The following is a 26627-nucleotide window of genomic DNA, read 5'->3' as shown; positions in this document are numbered from 1 at the left end:
GGCGTCGGGGCGTCGGCGTCCTGCAAGGCGGAGGTGTGCGGGGCACCTCGATGACAATAGTTCTGGACCGCAAAGGTTGTAGAGACGGGAGCCCAGCAAGGGCGTCGAGTCGCTCGAGTCTTTGGGGTCGTGAGGTGGCGGGAAACCCACCGGCGGATTCTCCTCGGCGCGTTGGTCGTCCTCGACTTTCTCCGGCAGGACAAAAGCGGTCGACGGTGCGGACGAGGGAGTCCTTCGAGTCAAATGTTCTTAGGCAAGGAGCGGACGGCTCCGGTCGTCGGCGGCTCGGCGTCAAGTGGTTCCCACGGCTGGGCAACACAACTTCGACGGGCCTCCAGCGGTTGCACAGACCTGCGAACCCTGGTCGACGGCAATGGACTTCGACAGCGTCGATGTCCGGGTGCTTTACTTCGGTCTCCTCGGCAGTCCCCTTCTCCGGTCGGCAGCCTTTCGATGGTCTGGCGTCCAGGGAGCTTCGGCGAAGATTCAGCGGTGCTCGATGGTCCCTCGGAGCACGGGAAGAGGGCGCCTAGCCAGGTCCTCTCTCGGGTCAGTCCTTGACGATTTCGACAACCTTCAGTTCCGTCGAAGCAAATGCCACAGCAAGTCGTCTTCTTCCAGCTGGACGTCGAGGATCAGCAAATCCAGTTACTCTTGAGTGGAGACTCAGCTTCTGAATGCTTCTGAACAATTTCCAGTGGTGAGAGGTCCCCAGATATACTATTCTGTCTCTCATCCACACTGCTGGCACACACACAGCAGCCAATCACACAGAAGGGCATTCATGCAGTCAGTCAGCCAATCAGGCACACAGTGCATTCAGGCCACACTCCTCCCTTTCAGACACTCACAACAAGGAATGTGGATTGGGACAAGTACCCAGCCATTCAACACTACACACTGCATTCAGGCCAGTTTCGGGCAGGGCTGTCTCAGTCTTTGTCTCTCATGCCAGAAACCAGACAACCACAACAAGGAGTGTATATTGGTCACACACTCCATTCACCCAGGTCCCACCCACAGGAGGTACCCATAACATACAGTCACTGGGAAGGCTCCAGTCAGTCTAGCTGGGCCTTCACAACAACACCATATATGGAACTTCCACCCAACAGCCAGCCAGGGGGAAGGGACAGAGCCAGGGCTTCCCAGGACTTTGGGAAAAACAAGACAACAGGCAATAGAAAGCAAGAGGCCACAGGGGCCATCTTGTTTCCTATCAGGAATCAACTGATCCCAATGGCAGGGCCTGGGTATCCCAAAATGGAGGACACCCAGAGCACCTGTCAAGTTTAGCATGGAGCTGCCACCAGCCCATACCCTGCTCTGTGGGCCACCCACAGGTGCCCAAAAACATACACTAGGGGCACAGGGTTGTACCCCTACCCATGGGTGCCATAAGGGTATCCCATGGGTCTGTTCACCAAACCAAAAGAGAGCTGCACTGCCAGGAGTCCCTCATGGACTCCTGGGCAGAAAACATGACAGAACACACGGTAAAAACAGAAAAAGGACAAGGATTCAGAGGCCCTGTCCCTCAGATGCATTTCCGGCATCACAGTGATGTGTAACACACGCTGGCTCTTTGGGCTGGACCTCTGTGCACTGTATGTCTGACTTGAAGGGTAAGGTGTCTGCAGGTAGAAAATATGGGATTAAGGAACTGGGTTATTGAATGTCTCTCTCTTCTTCACTTTCTCTTCTCCTGTCGAACCCCAAAGGTTAACGCTCTCACCTTAGGTAAGTGAACGCCGTGCTCTCCATCTGCCTCGGGGCAGGGTGCTGTAACCAGTTTCTTCACTGGATAAGGGGAGCAGGCCTCTTGACTTCAGAGGACTGCTGTCTGTCGTTTACTGCACGAACGGTAAGTTTCGAGTAATTCTAATGTCTTTAAAGTCTTTAGTAATGATGTTTCTTGTTTTGCAGGGTTCCGGCGATGGCGGATGACGGGCTGAAGTGAGTTGAAGATGGAGCCCGTGTGATGAATAGAAGCGCCTGGAAGCACGTAAGTAAGCGCTTGTTGCCTGCTTCACGATGTGCTCTAACTGTCTTTTTATTTTGCAGGTACAAGTTCGGAGCGGCTGCAGGGTGCCGGAATACCCACTGGGTTAGATGTGGAAAGGAGTAATGGCACGTGAGTATTAAAGTTCCCCAACGTCTTTAAAAGCACCTTGTTTTGTCTTTCAGATGCGGGATGCAGCGCCGAAGGCCTCCGGAGCGTGCGAAGAGTTGGTAAGCTTTTGTCTTTCAGATGCCGGAATGCAGTGTGAAGACCTCCGGAGCGCACGAAGAGTAGGTAAGCCTTTGTCTTTCAGATGCCGGAATGCAGCGCGAAGCGTTGGTGACAGCCGATGGACCAGGTAAGTGAAGAGCTGTCACTGAAGACCGTAATGCTAACCTGTTCTTTCTTGTCTTTATATGTGTTGCTGAAGACTGGATTCAGGATGGTAAGCCTTTTTCCTTAGGCCCAGGATCAGATGCAGAAGACACGATGAGCGTTCTGCTGCAGAGGATGCAGAATAACGCAAAGCAAGATACATCCATCGGGTGTGGTTTAAATAGCCTCCTGTAGTGCTTAGGTGTCTCCTTCCACAGCCACGCCTAGGTAAGAAAAGAGTTCCTGCTTTCCAGAAGAGTTCCAGTGTTCTGAATCTAGGGAGTGGCTCCTGCCCCACCCAACAGGAAAAGTAGTTCCAAACAGAAGAGGATCAGAGGCTCAACTGGCAGGCAAGTAAGCAGCATGGTCTGCTGCAGGTAAGTCCACCCAAGCATTATGAGCCCGGCGCTTCCAGCGCTGGGACTGGGCATATTTATGAGCCTGGTGCCACTGGCGCCAGGACTGGGTCCAAAAGGTCCCAATTGGGACTGGTTGGCACTCGGAACCTGGGTTATGGATCTGCTTCCAAGGGAGTTGGGAAAACCCTGACCTTTTGGAAGCAGAGATCATGACAGCCGGTCCATGGTGACGAGCACCGTGATACGCAGGTTTGCGTGGTTGCGGACGTCGGGGTTTGCTCCTGATGTGCAGGCCCGGCTCCTCAACATGCCCTTTGACGGGGAACATCTTTTTGGCAGCAAGACTGACGAGAGCCTTGAGAGGTTGCAGACCTCCAAAGCTGCAGCGAAGTCGTTGGGCGCTGCAGTTCGCCAACCTCCGCCTTTTCGTCCTAGGGGACAGCAATGGAGGGGAGGTTCCTTTCGTTATTGCTCATCCTTTGGTAAAGCGAGAGGAGCTGCCAGTCAAAGGGGCCACCGTAGGAGTGCCAGAGGTGGAACACAAGGTACTTGTGGTTACAAGGCCGCTCGGGCTGTTGCCTCTTTGCCCTCAGGGAACGCCGCAGCTGCTTCAGCTCAGTCATGAGGCCTTGTCCCATGGTTCGCCGGTTGGGGGAAGGCTGGTGCAGCATCTTGCAGAGTGGCGCGCCATTACTTCAGATGTGTGGGTTCTGGAGATCATAACCCACGGCTACTGTCTTCCTTTCCGGCAGAGGCCTCAAGACAATCCACTGGGGAATCTCTCTTTGAAGAGTCCGGATCTGCTCCTTGTGTGGGAAATTCAATCCCTGCTGGAGAAAGGCGCTATAGAACTGGTGCCTGTAGCGGAGAGGAACAAGGGATGGTATTCCCCTTATTTTTTGATTTCCAAGAAAGACGGGGGATTGAGACCCATCGTGGACTTGCGCGGTTTGAACAAACTTTTCAGGAAGGACAAGTTCAAGATGGTTACTCTCTCTCAAGTCCTCCAGGCCCTTCAACTTCAGGACTGGTTGATGTCTGTCGACCTCAAGGACGCTTATTTTCATGTGCCAATACATCCAAAGCACAAGAAGTACCTGAGGTTTGCGGTTGGCGACTTGCACTTTCAGTTTCGGGTCCTGCCCTTCGGATTGACCTCCGCCCTGAGGGTCTTCACCAAGCTCATGGTAGTGGTGGCAGCGCATCTCAGGAAAGGGGGGATTCATGTCTATCCCTACCTGGACCATTGGTTGAACAGGGCGCGCTCTCCCGGGCAAGTCCTAGATCATCTGTCAGTCACCTGCCACTCCCTCCACAATCTGGGCTTCTCCCTCAACTTAAAGAAGTCCCATTTGACGCCAACTCGGAGGCTCCAGTACATCGGAGCAGTGCTCGACACGTCCCTGGGGCGGTGTTTTCCTCCCCAGGTGAGGGCTCATCACATTCAGCAGATGGTGCACAAGTTTCAGCTTGCCCAGAGTCTCCCAGCGTTCGAGTTCTTGAGATTGCTCAGCCTCATGGCATCCTGCATTCTTCTGGTGCCAGAGGCCAGGTTGCGGATGAGATCTTTGCAATGGGCACTCAAGCTCCAGTGGTCTCAGTCCTCCGGCAGGATGTCGGACCCTGTTCAGGTGCCATCCTCGGTCACCCAGGACCTTCTGTGGTGGGCTGTCGAAGACAATCTGATGAAGGGGGCTCCTTTTTGGCTACCCTGGCCAGAGGTGACGATCGTGACGGATGGGATGGGGAGCTCATGCCAACGAGTTGACAGTCAGCGGTCATTGGTCTCCGTCGGAGTCCAGACTCCATATCAATCTGTTGGAGCTGAGGGCAGTCAGGCTAGCCCTGAAGGCTTTTCTGCCGACTGTGCGAGGGAAGAATGTCCCGATCCTGACGGACAACATGGTGGCCATGCACTACCTCAACAAAAAGGGGCAGGGTCACTTCCTCTGTGCAGGGAGGCGATGCAGCTCTGGTTCTGGGCAATCCAGCAGGAGGTTTCAATCTCGGCAGTTCATCTGACCGGAGACGAAAACGAGACGGCGGACGCTCTGAGCAGGCAGAGCACAATCTCTCACGAGTGGGAGTTGGCTCAGGAGATTCTCCTGGAGATCTTCGCCATTTGGGGGACCCATCAAGTGGATCTCTTCGCCTCCAGTGTCAACCGGAAGTGCGAGAGGTTCTGCTTGCGGGAATTTCCTCCAAAAGGAGCCTTAGGGGATGCGTTTGTGGTGCAGTGGTAATTCCCACTGCTGTACGCATTTCCTCCAGTCCCCGTCATCCCGCAAGTACTGCGGAGGTTACGGAGGTTCGGTTCCCGAATGATCCTCATTGCTCCGGTGTGGGCCCGGAGGAAGTGGTACCCTGACCTTCTCGACTTGTCCATCTGCCCTCCACGTCGTCTTCCCTACCAAGACGATCTGCTCTCACGGGAGGGGGGGGGGGTCAGGTTCTCCATCCAGAGGTCAGATCCCTCAACCTTCACGCTTGGTTTCTGAGAGGTTGAGGGGCCCGCAAGTGGGTACCGTTAAAGGTTTCCTGGCAGTGCTCTCCATATTTAAGCGCTCGTCTGAAGAGTGTTCCTATTTTAAAATTCCTTTAATTTCTTAGTTTCTGAAAGGGCTCACTAATGTGTTCCCTCCGTCACCTTTCCTGGTGCCTGTATTTTTGGTTGCGGTCACTTCCGCTCGCAGAGTGAGTGAGTTACAGGCACTTTCAGTTAAGCCACCCATCACTGTGTTTCATAAGGACAGGGTTGTCCTTAGAGTTCGTCCTTCCTTTCTTCCGAAGGTGGTGTCGGAATTTCATTTAAGCCAGAAGGTTGTTCTTCCGGTGTTTTATCCTCCTCCACATCCTGGTAAGGAAGAGGAGAGGCTCCATGGGCTTGATCCTAGGAGAGCGTTAAGCTTTTATATTTCATGCATGTCCCGGGTCAGAGGGGACGATCAAATCTTCATTGGTTACGCTGGAAAGCGTTTGGGACAAGCTGTGACGAAACAGACTTTGTCTCGCTGGATTATTTTGGCTATCTCTGAGTGTTACCGCTTGGTGGGTAAGGACGCACCGTCTGTTTACGGGCCCATTCTACCAGGGATATGGCTGCGTCTACTGCCCTACAGAGGGGGGTTCCTATTCGTAACATCTGTGATGCAGCCACCTGGGCTTCGGTACATACTTTTGTACGTCACTACTCCCTCGATTCCATCCGTGGGCAGGATCTGGCCTTTGGCAAGGCGGTCCTTTACTCCGCAATTTGATTGGGCATTCCCAAATTTCTGTTTTCTAAAATTCTTTTCCCTCCTCCTTGCATTGGTACTGCTTTGGGGGTCTGTCATAGATCTGGAATACGTCGGAGGACCCAATCCCCTCGAAGAACAAGTTACTCTCTTACCTGGTAACGTTCTTTCGATGGGATGGTCCGACGACGTATTCCATTTCGCTTCCTCCCTACCTTCCCCGCTAAAGAATTTCTTATGCGATTGCACCTTAACGTTTCCGCAAGGCTTTGTGTGTCAGACTGGCAGAAGACTGGTGCGACACGTTCTGGGGGAAAAAACTACAACTGAGGCTACGGGCGTCATGCATATTCTTTTTCTGCTGCGCCTGGTTACCTTTGGGTCTGGCGCCCATTATAAATTGATAAACAAACAAACAGTCAAGACAGACACAAGTGATCACAGTTATTAAACTGTATAAATGGGTGAGAAAAACACCTAACCTAAATCTAAGAATGGAGTAAGCTACGACCAGAAAATATTAATAAGGCAGTCGTAGTGGCATCTTGTCAAATAAAAAGGGCCTATACTAAAAAAAAAGATTGCCAATCCTTATCTCTAAGTTACAAAATAGTGTGGGATAATGTTCACCAGAAAAGAAAGCAGTGTTCACCAAATAAGTCAGGATGGTATGGCTGGGGTCTCCCTTCCCCATGTTTTTCCCACCGGACAAAGCGTGACTCTTGAGCACAGCACACTCCTGGGCCTCACCAGCACAAGGTTATAGTTCCTTGCAACGATACCAGGATCTTCTCAGTCCAAGTCTCTTTTCTACAAAGTCTCTTGCCTTAGAAGGCCTGATGGACCATAAACAACAAACAAAAAGTATCTTCAGTAAATCTTTGCGTTGGGATGATTTCTCTCCACCGGGCTCCGGTCTTCCTTGCAACGTGGGCCTCCCTCAGTCTGGTTCACTATGGCCGAACATTCACTGTGGACGTACCTTGGTCGGTTTCATATTTGTTACCACAATGTTCACAGGTGTGTTACTGTTAACCCTAATTTGCAGGCATCCCTCAATTGGGTTCACATTTGCCATTCTAACACAATCTCATCAGAAAGTGGGCGTTCTCTTCCCCTAGCTTTCTCTTGGCATCCCTCCGTCAGGTTCACACTTGCCACAGTTCACCTCTTTCCTCTTGGCTGTGGGTCAAAGACTTTCGATTGTACAAGTGGTTTTACTCAACCCTTGTTTCACCACTTTGACTTTTGCATTGGTTCGCCTAGGGGATCCTGGGATTTGTAGTTTTAACAAACAGGGACCGGCTAGAGTCTTTCTAATGAGCGCCCACGTGGCGCCAGACCACTCTGCAGCCGGTCTCACCCTGGGTTGGGTCAACAGTTGGATAACACACAAAGTCTTTGTTCTTTGATTCACATTATGTTGCCATTTGCAACCTTAGCTCAGCACAGTTACGCTTGCTATCGGTTTTCCCTCTGACTCACCGGCTGCGATAACCTCTAGGTATTCCTGGTGTCTGGAGTCAAGGGCGGTACCCTGACTTAGTTATCAGAGTAGGAGGGCTCCGTGCACTGTTGACACCCAGCTTTTCTCCAGCTGCGGATTGAGGAATGTATTTGTAGAGGACAAACACTCCCATTGCCTCTACTGTCTCCATCGGGACCACAAGTAGTAGATGGTGTGCTTGGAGAAACCAAGGCAGATTTCACAGTCAAGGATCGTCACGGTAGGTTGGTGGCGTGGCTCAACACCAAGGCCTCTGCCCTGTGTGCCAAGCAGGGGCATACCTCACCCAGGACCGGCTGGTCTGAGGAGCGGGCTTCTAAGTCCTTTGTGGGCGCTCCATCCGTGGGGGCCCAAGACGAGGCCAAGTCTGTCGGGGTGGCTGGGCAAGCGGGTCCCACGATGAGCAGGGCATGCTCATCTTCACAGTCTGCCTCCATCTCAAGTCATCGCTCCAGCATCTCCTCGAAGAGGAAATCGGCTAATCCAGGTAAACTGCGGGATACACTGTAGAAGACCAACGTGCAGGGTAAGGTGTCTGATCTGCCCCCGAAGGCCCAGGTGGTCCAGGCAAAGTCATCCTCGACGATCGTGCCTGTGGCGGCTGCCCTCTCGAAGGCGAAAGGGGCTGGCCCGGTCCACGGGATCCTGGCGGCGCGTGAGTGGCGCTCCCATCCAGGCGGGAGGTTACGGCCAAGCCAGTGGAGAAAACGATGTAAAAGACGATGCCGTCCCTGAGCTCGAGGACAACCCTTCAAGATGCAAAAAGGGTAGGAGGGGGAGTGGAGGCTTCTACCGTGCTCCAGAGCACGGATATTTCTTCTTCAGACATGAAGGACATGGTGTCCATTCGCATGCTCCCTGAGGACGTGGGGAACAACTAGGACAATGCAGAGGAGGACGATGACGGCGGAAGCGCCGTGGGGGATGACGATGGGAATGCTGCTGACGACGAGGGCGCTGGGGCCAGCAAGCCTACTCCCCCCAACCCTGACACCTCCCAGGGACGTATTGCTGGACATCCTTTCAACCTATTGCCGGCCCCTGTGACACCTGGGTCCCCCCCCCCCCCGGGAATAAGAGAAAATGGCACCCTACACCACCTCATCAACTGCTGCACATGCCCTTCCTCCCTAGGGATACGGGGACAGACCTGGTGACGAATGCAACGGCGTCAGGGTTTCCCCACCGATGAGAGTTTCTCCCCCCGATGTACTGGGATCATTCGACGCCATAGTCTCCCGAGCATCTGAGCTCTTCCAGCTGATGCCAGAAGAGACCAAGAAGGAATGTTTCCTTTACCAACGCCTTCAGGCCAAGAGGAAGACCATTCCGGCAGTGCCTCTCCTGGATGATGTTTTGGATGAGAGCCTGGCGCTGAAGAGAAATCCCGCCTCAGCCCCTGCGAAAAGAGGCAGGCTGGAAAATAAGTACTGGGTGCCGGAGTCTGCACCCAAGTGCCTGCGGTCGTAGCTCTCCCCGGACTCGGTAGTCTCGGTGACTGCAAGGAAGAAGTCTTCAAATCCCTCATCTTCAGCATCCATTCCCCCGGATAGCAAGGGGAAGAAGTTGGACACCGTGGGTAGTAAGGTGATCTACTCTGCGGCAATGACGGTCATGGCAGTGAATGCTCTTGCGATCCTGGCCAGATACGACAGGGAGCTGTGTTATAAGATGGCCCCTCTGCTGGAATTTCTCCTCAATGACAAGCGGGTCGAGATGGTGGAGATCCTCCAGCAGGGCGAGGTGGCATCAGACCATGCCATCACTGTGGACTTGGACAGCGTGGACACAGGGTTCCGACGGATAGGAAACAGTGTCTGCCTCCGTCGTCGTGGCTCGTTGAAAGCCACCAACTTTCGGCAGGAAGTTCAGACGAGGGCCCTGGACATGCCTTTCAACGTGGACAATCTCTTTGGGACAGCCGTCGACAAATCGTTGCAAGCCATCAAGACTGACACGGAGCTGGCCAGTGCCCTTGGCATTCTTCAGCAGCATCATTCTTCCTTTTGTGACTTAGGAGGGAAATCCGGCAGATCGTCTGCATTCTTCAGCAACATCATTCTTCCTTTCGTGACTCAGGAGGGAAATCCGGCAGATCGTCTAAGGGTTTTGGCAGGGGATCATCCTCGTACCCCCAGCCCTCCCGTTCCACAACGCCTACAGGGGTTGTTCCAAGGCTTTCGGAAGTGGTGGTCGTCTCTCCCAAGGCGGCATGCAGGCCCCAAGTCAGGATTGATCCGGCCAGGACGTCGGGCCCCCACCCTTGCACCCCGGTGCGAGGCGGGCTGGCGGGCGGGCTTTGTCAGTGAGTGGGAAAAGATCTCCACCGACCGATGGGTTATGGACACTCTCGCCCACGGACACTCTAGAATTCCAGCAGAAGTATCCATGGATACCACCGGTGGCCCGGCAGGAGCAGCACAATCCTCAGCACCTGCGGGAAGTACGGGCCATGCTAAGAAAAGGGGCGATGGAGCTGGTTCCAAAGCGACTCTGGGTCTGCGGAGTCTACTCCAGATACATCTTGGTTAAGAAGAAGACTGCGGGCTGGTGGCCCAATTTCGATCTACGATGTCTAAACAAGTACCTCACGTCCCACAAAATCAGGATGGTCACGTTGCAGCACGTGCTCGGCCAACTGGTGGAAGGAGACTTCCTGACGTCGCTGGATCTAGAGGTCGCTTACTTCCAGGACCCCATTCACGAGAAGCATCGGAAGTTCCTGCGCTTTGTCGTACAGGGAAAGCAATACCAATTCAAGGCCCTTCTCTTCGGACTGAAGTTGGTGCCCAGGGCGTTTATGAAGTGCCTGGCACCAGTGGCAGCCCATCTACGTCTGCAAGGAATACATGTGTACCCGTACCTCGATGACTGGCTCATCCGTGCCAAGTAAAGGGAAGTTGCCTTCGAACACACAGACAGGACAGTCCGCTGCTGACGGATCTGGGGTTCTCTGTGAACTATCCAAAGTCCTGCTTGATTCCATCCCAGAATGCTCTGTTCCTGGGGTCCAGGCTCAAAAGTCTTCTGCCTGGCGGCCCCCTCAGAAGAGGGAATAGCGGTCTGGGCAAGGTGCAAAGGCTGTTGGCACTGAAGATCCCCACGGTGCGGACCATCAAGTCGCTGCTCGGCATGATGTCATTATGTATTTACCTGATCAGACTCTGCAGGTTGTTGATGCGACCCCTTCAGGAATTCGGTGGGTCGAGGTGTCCCGAAGCTTCACCGACAGGATTGTTCTCAATGAGGAGTTCCGTTGAGCGATAAGGTGGTGGGCGTGCGCTTCAACATCTCTGGGGTCACAGATTTCCAGAGCCCCCAATACCAGGAAACTGTCACCACGTGTTAGGCAGAAACAGGCAGAAACCTGTGCAGTTCCCTTAGGGACCACTGCAAAAGATTTAGGACTACAGGTGGTTGGCAGTAAACCCAATTGGTAGTAGTCTTTACCACCCAGATTTACCTGGTAGCTGTGGCTGAGCAGTCGGACTTCTCTCAAGATGAGTTAGGCAGCATGCAGAGTATACACAATAGGTACAGAGACACAGTACTACAAGCAAACACTGACCAGAGATTTGGTGTAAAAATGTATAATTATTTATTTAAGGACACACTTGTAAATTACACTAGCACAAAAAGAGGTAAGTAAATTCAACACACAGTCACTATTACTAGATGTACATCCCTTATTCCTTATTAGACAAGTCTTAGTTAACACCACTTATTTCCAGACAGAGGTGAGCGCTTAACTCAAGATGGCACTCCAATAAGTTAAGAAAAAGGGAGGGAAAAGGCAGAAATTAGGAAAAGCACACAACACAATACTTTAGAAGCACCCAGCAAGGCAGGAAAGTCAAGTCTACTTGTGACCAAAAAGTTCAGAGGCCAGGCTCCCTCTTAGAGAGAACAGAGCACCAATGCGCCCAAGATCGCACAGCTTTAAAGTCAGCTCAGAAAAGTTCAGTTAGCCAGCCTAGGGCCAACCCAAGTGGTAAGTGGAGGCTTTAAGAGTCACCCCACACAGACCGTTGCGAGGGAGGCCAGGCGAACACAGTACCTTCAAAGTGGAGAGGATCCTCAAGCGGGGGCAGTTGTTCTGGCAGCAGGTGCAAGTCACGGCATCGTCCAGAGGAAGAGATGGTCTCGACGTGAAGGAAAGCTGAAGGTCGTTGCACTGCCAGGGAAGAAACCAGCCGCAGAGTTCTCCGGTTAAAAGGTAAGACCCTTTTATTCGTGGTAGTGGAAAAACCGTGGTATCCCGGTTGCCGGGGTGCTTGGCACAGGCAAGGTGGCCACGAGAGGATCCGGGAAGGCAAAAAGACGGGCAAACTAGTTATCCCCACCAGTCAAAGGAAGAAGACTCTCCGGGCTGGAGATCTCCTCTGTCGTCAGGAAAAGTGGTGAGACGGATCAGCAGGGCTCCACCGGTGGTGTCGTCGTTGCAGGTCGGTTCAGCTTCTCCCTCTTCGGATTCTTTAGGTCCTGTGGCGACTTCTGAAGTTCCAGTCCGCAAAGCCCTGCTTTTATGCAGCAAACCCCCATTCATTCAGCCTAGCTGTCAATCAAACATGCTAAGTGGTGAGCCGGGCGGCTCACCACTTGGGCCAATCACACAAGAGTGCGACTTGAGTTGCCAAGGCAACTCAGTCCAGGGTGCCTAAACCCCCTCCCACACCCTCAGTGGTACCCAGACAGAGTGGCACCACTTTTGGAGGCTTCTGTGGAGAAGCCCGCCAAAAAGTGGAACAAAGGGCCCGACTTGGGTTGAAGTCACAGAAGCGAACACAAACGCCATTTTGGAACTGAGTTTCGGCAAAAAATACCAGCCAATGATTTTATATTAATTTAATAAACCGGCGGTATGTTCAAGGCTATATTAAAAAGTGGTAGCCTCGAACAATGGGAAAATCCCATAGGAAAATATTTGCGGTCGAATATAAAAAGTAGTATCCACTGCCACCAGCCAAAACTCGATCAGGGGGGATGGAGACGTGCCCCCTCGAACAACAGACCCCGGGGCAATCGAATTGCCCTGACCAGTATGTCCACAATATGATGGTTTGTACTGGTTTCTGTTCATAATTTGGGACTAGTAAAGCCAATGGTGACTTTACATGCCCTGGGAGACAGTAGTCAGCCCCAGGGTATGGAGTCTATGTTTGGGGGTCGCTGACACCCCTGGGTTACTGCACTGAGGGTGATGTGTAACCCACATACCAAAAACACATGAAGCCCTATGGGGTAAAGGACGCCATAGCCCATAAAACACATTTAAAGTCAAAGGAACACCTCAAATCATGTCTACGAGTGGGAGTAAAAGAGTCTCACTCTTAGCAGGAGAGAGAAAAAAAATAAACCCCAAAAATCCATCAAAGCTGCTGGGGGACTCACTAGGTTTGGGAAATTAGCCTTAACAGAGAATTCTCCCTAACACCATGGATGCTTCCCTGGGGGCTCGGGAGCCCACACCGGACGTCTCCACGCCAGACGCCTGTGGCTACCGGAGGAGAGCGATCGCCGCCACGAAGTCTGGAACTGCGAGCAGTGTTCTGAGCCCTTACGTCGTTCCTTCCATCCCTCAAGGGCAAGGTGGTGAGGGTCTTCATGGACAATACCACCGCGATGTTCTATATCCGGAAGCAGGGGGGCACCAGATCCTCAGCATTCTCCAGAGAGGCGCAGAACTTGTGGCTCTGGGTCGTCGCCCAAGGGATGTTTCTCATTCCTTTTCACCTGGCGGGAGTCAGGAACACATCGCCGACTCCCTCAGCAGGGAGCTGCGCTCTTGCCACGAGTGGGGGCTTCGACGGGATCAAGTGGACAGTCTCTTCCTCAGGTGGGGCAGACCGCAGATCGATCCGTTTGCGGCGGCGACAAACTCCAAATGCCAGAGATTCGCCAGCAGGTTCCACCAGCCGAGGAGCATGGGGGATGCGTTTTCCTTTCCGTTGGATGGCCTGTTTCTGTATGCGTTCCTGCCGTGGCCTCTCCTGCTGTGTCAATCAACTCAAACTGTCCTGATGCAGGATGATCCTTGTCACCCTGGCGTGGCTGAGACAGATTTGGTACCCAGATCTTCTCGCCTGTCAACGTCACCTCCAGTCAAGCTGCCAGTGGTCGCAGATCAGCTCGCCAGAGAAGGAGGCGCAATCCTACATCACAACCCAGGATCGCTGAACCTGAAGGCCTGGCTCCTGCAGCCTTAGAGTTCAGTGGGTACGAGCTGCCGGCGGACTGCAAGGACGTCCTTGCGATGCCACAGCGTCGTCGACTCTATGGGCACAAGTGGAAGTGTTTCGCAATGTGGTGCCGGATGCAGGAGATCAACCCTCTGAGGGTCACGGCCCCACAGATCCTTCCGTACTTGTTGTCCTTGGCCAAAGCGGGGCTGGCGCATGCCTCCATCAAAGTGCATCTGGTGGCTATCTCCCACTACACCAGGTCTCCGGGACGGCCTTCTCTTTAGTCACACCGTCTTGTAAAGGAGTTCCTCAAAGGAATGTTCTGATCGTTCCTGCCGGTGAAGGCACCTGCCCCGGCATGGGAACTCAACGTGGCATTGATGAGGCTCATGGAGGCCCCATTCGAGCCTATGCATCAAGCCCCTCCCAGGTTCCTTTCGTGGAAGATGGCTTTTCTCTTGGCCATCAACTCTGGCAGGAGGGTAGGTGAGATCCAGGCCCTGTCCTGCAAGCGGCTTTACCTGACTTTTCACGACACGAGGGAGGTCCTGGGACGCACTCCTCCTTCATGCCAAATGTTACTTTGGAATTCCACCTCAACGAACCATTGGTGTTGTCTGTGTTTTTTTCCAACACCTTCGTCGCTGGCTAAAAGGAATTTGCACTCGCTGGATGTGGCGCATGCTCTGAGGTTCTATGTGGCACGCACAACGTTTCCGGAAGACATCTCAACTTTTTGTGAACTTTGGTCCTGTGAACCATGGGAAAGCTTTTTCCAAGGCTTCCATTTCCAGGTGGCTCTCCGGGTGTATCACGCACTGTCACCGGTTGGCAAACCGTCCGCTGCCCGGCCGTCCGAGAGCCCATTCCACCAAAGCGATTGCTGCGAGAACAGCGTTCCCGATTGGTGTACCCCTGCTGGACATCTGCAGGGCTGCTACATTGAGGTCTCTGCACACCTTCACGAGATTCTACTGCGTCGCAGGGATTCCAGGGAGAGGAATCCAGGGTCGGCCAAGCAGTGCTACGCAACCTGTTCGCTTGAAAGTGAACCTGTTCTGGTGGTAAGAGTAATTGCTTCTGTTGACCCTTGCTACCTCCCATGGTTGTGTATTGATGTACTGCTATGTGTTCTTTATTCATGAGCATGTGAATCCATGCCAGACCTCATGCTGGAGAAGGGACAAGTTACTTACCTGTAACTGTTGTTCTCCAGCATGGGTCTGGCATGTATTCACATGCAAACCCTCCCTCCTGCCCCTCTGCAGCTCTTCTTGGTCCTACTGCCACTTTACGTGCTACCAAATCTGAAGATGGCTGCCAGAGGAGGGGCTTAGGGAGAGGGCAGTCATTGGCTGGGGGCAGTATTTCCCAGAGCTCAGTGATTGGTTTATAGGAGAAAAACAGTTAAGTGAAAGTGAAACTGTTTGAGGATTGCCGGCCTGACGGGGAATATTCATGAGCATGTGAATCCATGCGAGACCCATACTGGAGAGCAACAGTTACAGGAAAGTAACTTGTTCCTTATAAGGAAGGGGGTACCGCGTCTCAACCGTCGGTGTCCCACTTCCACTCCCCGAGCACCCCCCTTATCCAGGTGATCCTCCTGCACTGGTCCACCTCCAGGAACTGGATCCAATAGCGATGGCCGTGTCCTGGCCACCTGGATGCCAGATCCCCAGGGACTAGTTGGGGACTCTGAAGCTGCATCTATGATACTCTTCACAGGTAGCCTTTCGAGACTGTTTCCAATTTCATCACTAGGTTGCTCATTGACATTCAAAGAGGGTGGCAGTATCTGCATCTTCACAAACTTCCCCGGCCACAGGTGTGATATCAGCCTCCTTTCAAGAATATAAGAATTCAGATGCCATCACTCTTTTACAATGGTGGCCATATGGTTGAACACCTACCGTTTGCACCGTCAAATGCTCAAATGATTGGGGACAGTGGGTTGAACTTGGTGTGAGCCTTAACTGGCCAAGCTCCTCGTCAACTGGATGATACCTCAATCAACACTGTCTCAGAATGCAATCTGCATCACAGTCACTTATTTTTACCTGTGGCATTTACTTACTGTTTGTTTAATGTTTTGGGTTTTAATTTAGCCATTGCGTTTTAATGTACTTTCATTTCAGGGTGCGGCAAATGAGTGCCGACCAGGTAGGTCACGTGGGTGCAACGGTTTCTTAAATTCCTTCGACCTGCCTGCAATACCTCTTGCTCTTAGTGATTGATGATCTTTTGCTGAAAGGTCTCATCTTTGGATTCTGTTTCTCTGGCACCTGTGCCATCTCCAACTGTGATGCTTTTTCTCGATCTTAATGATTTGCATTGTCGGAAAGTCTCATCCTATGAAGCACTGTTTTCCACGAATAGATGTGGATTGGCAAGTCCTGTGTTGCAGTCATTTAGATCAGGACTCCCTTTCTGCTGGGTTCATGTCACACCAACGTGGAAGTGACAAACCTCGTTCTGCATCGCAACACTGGACATAGCACTTCTATGCTGTTGGTTACTGCTAAGGGATAGATTTCAAAGCGGATGTAACGATATGTGTTTCTTAATGCAGTGTCATCTAAATGCCAATTTAATCGGAGAATATTGTATTGAAATGTATACCTGGGCCTGGCATATTTATTCTCATGCTCCATTCTTTGTCACCATCCTGAGTTACTGTCCAAAATAGGTGGCACACTGAAAGGCCTATGTATTCAAGCAGCATGCTACAAAAGTGGAAATGAAATAAAATGTTTATGAAATAATTGTATAGCTTTTTGTGAACGGGTGTTTGTCACGCATTGTCATACTGCATTCTTCTGGAAAATCAGAGAAATGCAGTGCGTACACACAGAAAGCTCACAAGACTACAGACCCAGTGGTTGATTAGCACTCCAAAAATGTCACACAACCCGATCCCTTAAACAATAAAAAATGAAATTGTTATATATAGTTCAGAGTTAGCCTGATCTGTTTGACTTCTCACTTTTCACATTTTATTGATGCATTTGTTTCCTTAGCCGAATAACTTAAAGGTGAGATTAGGCTGGTCATTTTGGCAAATAAGGTGCTGATTTGGAGGAGCCTGGATGATGAATTTGTGTCTGTTTCTTTCTTATAGGCCGCGCACATGGAAGGAACCGTGTAACCCCTATTATGTCAATACAGGCTATGCCATGGCGCCAGCCACCAGTGCCAATGACAGCGAGCAACAGAGCATGTCCAGCGACGCAGACACCATGTCTCTGACAGACAGCAGTGTGTATGTATCAAACATCTTACCTTTACATCTCAAGAAATTTAGATGGGGGGGTGATGGAAGTAAGGTTACTGCGTTAAACCATTTATTTTCTTTATACAAGTGAATTCAGATCTGCTGGTCCATATTGGGTGCAGCGGTCTATCCTTGATCTCAAATACAACTTGTTTTAGTCTCTTGTGCAATGTCCAAAATGTGTGGGCAAAGGGTTCTAATTTTACTTGGTTATGAACAACATAAAACTGTATTAACACGCTATGTTTAACTGTAAGGAACTGGGTTTACTGAGTCACTTGAGTGTTGTGGTTGTTGGAAAATAATTTTGTTTTCTGCTTTCCTCCCATATACTTCTAAGGGGCTCCCTTTCTTTTTGCTTTATCTTGAACCCTGCCCTGACTTTTTGGAGGCAAGTGAAGCCTTCTGATTTACTTCCCTTGTCTGCTTTGTTCATTCTTATGGGGATGCTGATCCCCAAGACTGTTGTCTCTCAATAGGAATTCTTGTATTGCTACAATTGCACACATCACCTTACAGTGAAGTGCGGTTAGGATACTTTGTATCCTTTTAACTTTAAAATTATGGATTTCTGGTTACTTTTACACCGGCTGTGTGTGTGGCCATGGAAAGAGACTGGGTCTGTCTGGTCCCAATCCACATCTGATACCTGGATTTCTTTTGCTGGGAAGATGTTGAAACAAGTGGCTATCCATGATTGGATAGCCATTGCCCGTTTGTTGTAGATCCTTACCATTGGTGGACGTGGTCCCAGCCTGAATCCTGAAAAAAAGAGAGCTCATGCAACTGTTCATAAAATCACAGTTGGAGCCAAAACCTCTATGAAGAAGTGCAGCCACTATCGACCCCTGCAGCTGACACGCATCAACTCCAGTGTTGTCCCGGTGAACCCCTGCTCTTCTGTCCTGACCTTAAGAAGGCCTTTGTTGTGCTTCAATTGTTAGTCCAGTGGGCACAACAGGTTTTCACCTGTGCTTGAGGATCCATGCTTGCTGAGTCTTCGGAAGTGTCTCTGGACCAACCAGTGGACTGACCAGCTCTCTCCTGGGCTACCTCTCTGTAGCAGAGCCTTGGAACTTTGCACATCTTCAGCTTGTGCCATACGTTGCCTGCTCCTGCATTTTCTGCCCTCACACCAAGAGAAGCTGTGCTGGACCTGCTCCTGTTTTTGACGCTGGAAGATTGCCTGATGCTGCCTGACCATGCTGACTTTCGCTAAAATGTGTTATTGAGTCACGGAGGTGTCCCGTGACTGTCTGTCCTGCAGAAGTCTTCACCTTCATTCATTTGGGTGTTCTTCTAGAAGCTACCTGGAACAGATTCCAAAGCACAGAAACTAACCAAAACGAACCCTGCAGTCTAGACGACCCTCACGAAAAGATCCAATACAGGAGAACAAGCCTGCAGCAGATTCTGAAACCTTCACAAGTGATCTCTGGAGAATTCTGAGCGAGTGGTTTAAGTGTACATACCTGTTGCTCTTCCCCACCCCCCTGTCTCCCCGAAGGTAACAAGGGCATAAAGTCCAGACTCTAACTCACTTTTACCAGATCGTTGGTGGTGGAACTCGGGTCAGACACCCGTCCCTTGGCCTAGATTAGTGTGTTGGGAATGAATGGAGCAAATACCTGACCTTTATCCATTTGACTCTTATTAATCATAACCACCACAAATCTCCATAGATACTACCTGAAAAGTATCTACTGTGGAACTGTGACTTTTTCCACACAAGGTCTCCAAACCATCTTAGGTTTTGACGTTAGAAGAACTAGCAGAGCTGTTTTGTGATCTTTTTTATTTAGTTCTTTCTACTTCTAGGCATCTGAATACTGGCTGCTATTTCAGTGTTAATAGACTCATATGCTATTCTCTTTTTCCTAAGTGTGAATGTAAATATTAGTAAGGGTTGGTGTGATGATCTGTGTGGACTCATTGTAGCCCTAGACCATTCTCACACCCTTCCTGAGACTAATCCTTGCTGCACTGCTACTGTACTTTGATAGGGTTTAGTTGACCTCTCGGTATGGTATGTATTGTATTGTTTATTTATAAAGCGCCTATACACAGGCAAGTGTTTCAAAGCACTCAAGGAGGGTGGGAACATGGGGTGGGGGGGGACAGTCGCACAGAGCCCTTAACATTGTGAGACGATAAAATTCTGCACAGACAGAGTAAGCGCATAAAATACATTTAACAGTTTGAGATACAGCAAATAGGCCTTACGGCGATTCTGCAGTTTTACCAGTGCAATTAAGGGGGGGAAGACCAGGGGGTGAAGAACAAGGGAGAACAGCCAGAAGATCTTCAGGCACGGTGCGTACGGATTGTGCAAGTACACAGATGGTCACAGGGAAGGGGAGGTCCAAGTGCACCCGGTCGGTGCAGACTGGGGTAAGTGCAGATAGAGCCACTCTCTTGGGTTATTTCTCAAGTGCAGAGTATGGGTGGGATGTGGGGCCCTGCGGCAAGTGCGAAAGAGGACTGGCAGGGGTGCCAGGGACCTCTCAGACTCTGAGGTACACCAGGCAGCCCATCAGCAAGCTGTAAGGAAGAGAGTGAGAGAGGGAAAAGGGCAGAAAACTAGGTTACCAGGGTAAACGGAGGGAGAAGGAAGAGGAGAAGAGGAAGTTCTTGAGGAGTTTCATGAACTTCAGAAGATCAGGCTCAAGACGGAGGGCGGCAGGAAGGCTATTCCTGAGGGAGCCACCTGCTGAGGATAAGGATCTGCCTCCAAATCTCTGCTTGGAGAACCGGCTCACTTGCAGAAGGTTGGAGGTAGATGAGCGGAGAGCTCATGAGGGACCGTATTTAGGTAGGCAGCGTTGCAGGTAGGTAGGTCCCAGACCCCAGAAAGCCTTGTGAACAATGCAGTAGGTCTTGAACTTGATCTGTGCATCCACGGGGAGCCAGTGAAGGGATTTCGGCGCGGGAGAGATGCAGTCCCTGGCCTTGAGGCTAAGGATAAGTCTTGCGGTTCTGTTCTGGATGATTTGCAGAGGGCGCAAGGCAGATGAAGGGAGGTTGAGAAAGAGGCTGTTGTAGTAGTCCAGCCTAGAGAGAACTAATGCTCTGGAGACAGTGAGCCGCTGGGAGAAAGTGAGAAAGGGTAGAGTACCTATGAGGAGGTCTAGCTGATAGTTAGACTTTTTTTTTAGAGATGTCCGAAATGTGAGAGGAGAATGAGCCCAAGGTTTCTTGCCTTGCAGGTGGGTGTGGGTTCAGGCCCAAGGGAGGCCGGTCAAAGCGAAAGTGGGGAAGTAGGAGCAGGGGTCGCGATGCGAACGATCTCAGTCGTACTGGCATTGAGGCAGAGGTCGTTTGCAGCATATCAAGACTGAATAATGGACAGACATTCAGATATTAGTGAGGAGGAAGAGGAGGTGGCTGAGGGTAACCTGAAAGAGAGTTGTGTGTCATCCGTGTAACACTGGAATTTAGAGGAGAAAGTGTCAATCACTCGTGCCAGGGCAGCCATATAGACTTTGAAGAACCTGGGGGATAGGTTATATCCCTGGGGAATGCCACAGGTTGAGAGAGCTATAGTCGAGAGAAAGGCTCCGAGTTCCACCTGGGATGGTCGGTCGGAGAGAAAGGAGTTTAACCACGCCAGAGCCTGACCTGTGATTCCCTGGGTGTCACGTCAAAATGTCCTCCACAACCGTTCTGTAATAGTAAGCACCCACAGGAGACATACATATTTCCAAGAGTGTACGCTGGAGTTACATATCAGTATAAGAACGGACCCAAAAAAGGCAACATTCTGAAACCTACTTCCAACCACAGGCCAGCCTGTTAGGTCCAAGGGTCCCAGCCATGCACACAAGCCAGTAGGGTTTTTGGAGGCACAACAGAACATAGTGCACTGACTGGAAATATCCTCATATTGTCTGCACCTCACCACCAATGCAGTATGTCAGTAGCTGCGTGAATGGCCCATATGGCAAGTGTGCTGGTAAAAAAGCCTTCCATGTCAACGGACCCACACATGACAACTTCCTCACACCTACTTCCAACCACTTCCCGCACTGTTAGGTGCAAGGCCCCTAACCATGCACACAGGCCAGTAGGGACTTTGCAGGCACAACACAACATAGTACACTGATGGCAAATATCCTCATATTATTGGTTGACTCGATATCCCTCGAGGGCTTCCATCCCTGAGTTGACATCATCGTCGGTACATATAGCACCCTCAGCGTCAGTTGGATTCAGTTTCGCTTTTCCGCGATGGCGAATGCTTGAAAGAATTATGATGCGCTTCAGTTTTTTCTGTGACGAGTGCAAGAGCCTCGCCTGCAGCACCTTCAACCCCGAAGACCGGGTTCAGAAAGTGCTACAATTGCAGCACCAATATGTCCCTTGTGGACCGCCATCCGGTGTCTCTGTGGTGCCTTGGTGTCAATCATAGGACAGCAGACTGTGAATCTTGTCAATCGATGACCTCTTAGGCTTTGAAAAAGCGTAAAGGGAAACTAGCAGCGGGTAGGCCCCCTACTAAATCCCCTTCACTGACTCCATCAAAGAAACAATCATCCGACAAGTCGAGAGGTGACTCTCCTCAAAGGAAAAGGTTAAAAAAACACTTGCGCTTGAGGAAGTCTAAGAAAAGATATTATAAATCGCCCACTTCAAGTTCATCTGATTCCTTCCCGGAGAGGAGTAGAACCTGTCCAACTAAATCCTCTACTCCAGCACAATGGGGAAAATTCAGGCATGAAATGCTTAACATCTTCGAGAGAGTGGCTCGACCTCCTTGAAGGAGAAGGTAAAAAGCCATGCTCCTGTCGAGCTAACTAAGGCAGATAAGGAAAGGCCTAAGGCTACATCCTGCGTGCCCTCTGTTAAGATGGATTTCTGAACTCTGTCCTGGAGGGGCAGAGGTTCAGAAGGCCAGCCTAGTTTCTTGGAACAGGGTAACCTCTGGACAAGCCAGACCAATCAGGGTAGCGATCACAGCGGTCAAGACTAGGTTTCAAGAGGGGTGAGGGTGACTGAAAGCCCGCAATGAGCACACAAAGCAAGGACACTTACAAATTACTCCAAGCAGGTGTTATATTAAAAATATATACACATTTATTACAAGGCCTTTGTAACATTGACCGTAGCGAGAAATCACAATAAAACTCAAGTAAACCAATCAAATACAATATATATACAATTACCAACGAGTCTTAATGAGTTAGACGCACGAAATGGGAAGACCACCTAGATGGGGAGGAAAACGGGCAGTGCGAATAATAGTTAGACCCAGTCCGCCTTCAGAGGCACCTAACTAAAAGGAAGTCCGAGCCCTACGAAGAGTGGAGCCTTGTGCTCAAAAGTACCTGCACACGCTGGTGCCAACGGGCAAAGGAGAGTCTCTTTGATGGAATCGGGCAGTTTAGTTCGATGAACAAATGAAGATGAACAGAGCTCTGCGACTCAAGCGCAGCCTCCACTGTGGGCAGAAGCAGAGCGCGAGTACGGAAAGGCGTGCTGTTAGACACAGCGGGGAAAAGCTATGGACTACTGCAGGAGGGCGACCAGTTCCTAGCGTTGCTACTCACCGGTCCCCGATACAGGCAGACCCAGGCTTCTCCGCGTCAGTTTCAGTGCTGGCAGGTTCAGATACGAGCAGGGGACGTCTCGGCGTCGTGTAGAATCCGCAGCAGCAGAAGTTAAAGTTGAGGATATCCCAAATGCAGTGAACCCGCACAGTTTACCACAGCAGGGCAACGGAGTGGCCGTTTGTATTTCAGCCCAATGTACACTACTCACTTCAGACCTGGGAATGCCAAGTGTACGAATCGTGTGAGAGTGGCAAGGACTCGTAATACAACACAACCTGACAGCGGTTACAGAGCAAGACTCCTGGGTAGGCTGGTCAGTCTGCTGGATGGCCCAGAGACACTTCCGAAGGCTTACATGCAGGAGATGGTGAAGATGCCGAGAATAGTTGTTCCCACTATTCCAAGGGGTCGAGGTACCAGTACAGCCCTTCTCGTTCGATCAGAGGTAGAAAGAGTTTCACCAAGCGACGGCAGTGCAGAGGAGCAGTCCTTCAGCGGGTCACCTGCGATTCCTCGGTTCAGCCTCGTAGTTGCAGGATACTTGGCTCCTGTATTCCTTCGTCCGTGAGAACTCAGGAGATCGACATGGTAGTGGTGTTTCCAGCCTCCTCTTATCCACGGTTCCCTTTGCGCCAAAACGGAGGGGACCCAATGGGAGATCTGCTCACAAAACACTCACACCATTCGTGGACCTATCACGGACCACGGTGGTCCCAGGCATTCACGACACACTAGACTCTCTGGCACCCAGGATGTGTATTGGGACCAGACATCTCAGCCCACATCCTGGAGGCACACACAAGGCCTGTAGAAGCCCGCAAAAGCATCTGTGTTTCGCGGGAAAGTACATACCCAAATAAGGAAGGCCCCGGGTCGGCTCGACCTGGGGAAGGCAAAGGGGGCAAGACGGTCAGCGGGCAGGACAAAGAGCCTTGTGGTCTGGCCATTTTGGAAGCCAGGCCACCATTTTGGGCTAAGCGCGAGAAACGCGCTTAAACGCCAAAAGCAGCTCAAAAACACAAAGAAACTATCGCTGCCACCAGTTCCGTCCGTGATTCACTTGCACCGTTCATTAACAATCCAAAGAGAGTATCTAGGGCCTGTAGAAGACTAGAGACCCAAGAGAGCAGTAACTTGAGCAGTAACTTAGCTTACAGTGCCCTCTTGTGCCATGTTGCGTGAAAGCTGCAACATGATAAAGAAACTACGGAAAACAACGTTTCCCGGTACTGACTGTCTTAAGGGCATGTCAGTTTCCCCGTTAGAATGGAGCGAAAGCCCAGAGGAGTGCGGCAGAAGTCTGCACTTCTCTGGCAAAGTCTAGATCATGGTGAAAACAACAGCAAAAAGTTTAGGGGCCACATGGAAGGAAAATTACCCACAATTAAGAAATCTTTCCTAACACCCTCGAGGCCGGGACTTAAGCTGGAGACCCCTCAATCCTTTGAGATCTCGACATAACGAGAAATCATCAGACTCTTTCGAGTCGACAGTCAAGCCTTTCGAGGGATCAGTCGAATATCGACAGAAAAGTCATCAAAGACATTTCCGCCTTTAGCATCAACACAGTGCCAACGCCATCAACGTCAAGGTCATCGACACAGTTAATGTCGAGATCATCGATGCCTTTATCTTCCAAGCCTAAGGAAATTCAGAAATCTTATAAACCCCTACCAAAGAAAGATTTCTTGAAGTCTTTATCCTCAATTTATGAGGAATACGAACCTTCAAAACACAATACTCCACCATTTGAATTGGAATAAAGCACACCTAACGTCCCAGAAAGCCTGGTTTCAGAAGAATCCAGGCTAAAGGATTTATATGAATTTGCAATCAACTAGTGGGGTTGTTAGGCAAGATTTGGAACAGTACCCTTTGGGTGCACTACAACAGCCCTGACCTCCTGGCAATAGGAACCCAACCTTTGGTATAAGTCTGTACTACACAGGTTGGTAGTGTGGCTGAGCAGCCAGGCTTATCTCAAGAGGGCTCAATGTGAGCCGTAGGTGAGTTACACAGAGATTCACACCGACAAGTATCCAAATAAACACTTACACTCAAGGTTTCTTGATTAAACAATTATTCATTTATTTAATATCAATTAGCATAAGTCTTCGTCAAAAGGGGCAATATAATAGTAACAGACAAATACACTCCAAAATACACACTTTAAGTTTCTCTAAATCAGCAAATACCCATTTGGGATGGCACACAGCCACTTCCTACACCCTCAGGTGACTTAAATAGCTAGGACACTGTGGACATTAATATATCACTGGTACATTTAGAGCAATACTGAGATGAGTGTTAAAGTAAAGAGATTGCAGAATAAAACAAGAGATCACACAAATACTCTGAAGCAGGCAAGTACTTTTGAACCTCCCAATGCAAAGTAAATTAACCCTTTCCTGGAGGGAAGGTAAGACACAAGCAGAGGAGAGCAGTCACTCAGGGAGCCAGGCCAGCCAATGTCAATTGGGCAAAAGTCTAGGTGAGCTGAAGCACTTCTTGCAGGTAAGTAAAAGTCTTGCACAATGTTTTAGAAGTCTTTGTAGAAAAAGTAGAATAAAAGTAGGGCGACAAGCTGGGAGGCTTGTGAGAGGTAGAAGATGCAAGCAACTCTACAGAAGCAACCAAGACTAGTCTCAACTGAGATCATGTAAGGTTACAACAACAAGAGGTAAGTTCTCTTAGACTGTACAGTACCGTTGGCTAGAAGAAATTGTTCCAGCTGGCTTCTGTTCCTGTGTGGCTCTGCAGATCCTTTTGTTCCTGTGCCTCAATCGTGGGCATAAGAGGGAAGACTTCTGGGGACTCCTGCAACGCAACAGGACGGTCAGCGACAGAAAAGGACCAATTTCTATTCAGCCGCACTTTGCGGCTCCTCGCGTCTCAGCAAATATCACCACTGCGGACTCTCGGGTACCACTCTGGACGTTCCTCGCATCTGTGGTCCAGCACTCTGTTGAGGTGGCTCAGGTGTGGTCAGTCCTGCTTACTGGGAGTCCGGAGGATCTTCCACAAGCTTGGGTCTGTCCTAAAAGTGATGCACTCCGTTTGGTGTTCCTCTCCCTGGCACTTTGGTTCCAGCAGCAGTGGAAGTACAGCCAGCTCCACGAGGATGTCCCAACAAGTTCACTTTGGAGTTGATTGGTCCCACCAACTCAAGGGGAGAAGTCGTCCTTGCAGGGCTTCTCTAGTCGAGGTGGATTCAGAGCTTCATTACAGCTTTACCGGGCAAACCAAAGGTCCAGGAGTTGTAGCAGGCGTCTCTTCCAAGTTCTTTTTCGGATTCCTTCATCCAGTGGTCGACTCTGCCTTCCATGCCAAAAAGCTTCGCCTTTTATGCAGGTTTCTCCCATTCATTGCAGCCTGGCCATCAATCACACAGCAGGGTGGCTGTCCTTGCCGGACTGCCAGCCGGCCAGTGACCTTTGGGTGCATTCCTGTAACCTAGGGTATTAAGCACAGGGAGTTTCGGGCATCTCCCTCTCTTCTTGCCCCTGCCAGACATACTGGAGCCAGAGGCGGGCTTCACTCGTGATTCCTGCCAAAGACAAAGCGAACAAAGGGACCAAACCTGGTTTGGCGCGCAGAGTAAATCTTAAGAAGGACCTTTCCAGCAATAAATGGCGAAAAAAGAAGACTGGGGCCATTTTGACAAAATGGGTATTCATGGGTGCCTTACTGCAGCTGCGAATGTAGCCCGCTGTAAAAACACACAATGGTAATAAAAAGGAACTCACTGCCACCAGTCATTAATTGTAGAACGGGTAACATAAAATGATTACATGAGAAACTAGATAAAGGCGACACTAAGTAACCCCTCCAGCACTCTATTGTAAGATGGTGTGTGCTGCGTATAGAAGGATACACATTATAAGTAAAGTCAATTTCACTTTACTGCTCTTGGAAACAGTAGTTTATCCAAGAGAAGGTATTTAAACCCTTGGGAAATCTAAGAGAATTCCCTGTGCCACTGCACTGAAGGTGCTGTGTGTCACAATGCAAAGATGATGCCTCTGGAGTTTGTCAGACTCCAAAAACCAAAAAGAGAAACCGTGTTAAATCACAGAAAATTACATGAGCGAGTGGTAAAAAGGTCTCACTCTCTCCAGGTTGAAAATAAGTCCTAGAGTCCTG

At 50.5% G+C, this 26627-nt stretch overlaps 1 protein-coding gene across 2 annotated transcripts in view; it reads left to right on the top strand.

Annotated features, from left to right (window-relative positions):
* The window catches only part of AXIN1 (axin 1), a 486191-nt gene that overhangs the window by 68769 nt on the left and 390795 nt on the right, over positions 1–26627 (top strand). For both annotated transcript variants that reach the window (XM_069646773.1, XM_069646774.1), the window contains exon 3: positions 16783–16923. In XM_069646773.1, the coding sequence (XP_069502874.1) occupies positions 16783–16923 (141 nt within the window). The remainder of the gene's footprint in view (positions 1–16782; positions 16924–26627) is intronic.

This window comes from Ambystoma mexicanum, chromosome 2q (assembly GCF_040938575.1).
Source record: "Ambystoma mexicanum isolate Mex_15411 chromosome 2q, UKY_AmexF1_1, whole genome shotgun sequence".
Taxonomy (NCBI): domain Eukaryota; kingdom Metazoa; phylum Chordata; class Amphibia; order Caudata; family Ambystomatidae; genus Ambystoma; species Ambystoma mexicanum.
This window is presented reverse-complemented; position numbering and strand designations above follow the sequence as displayed.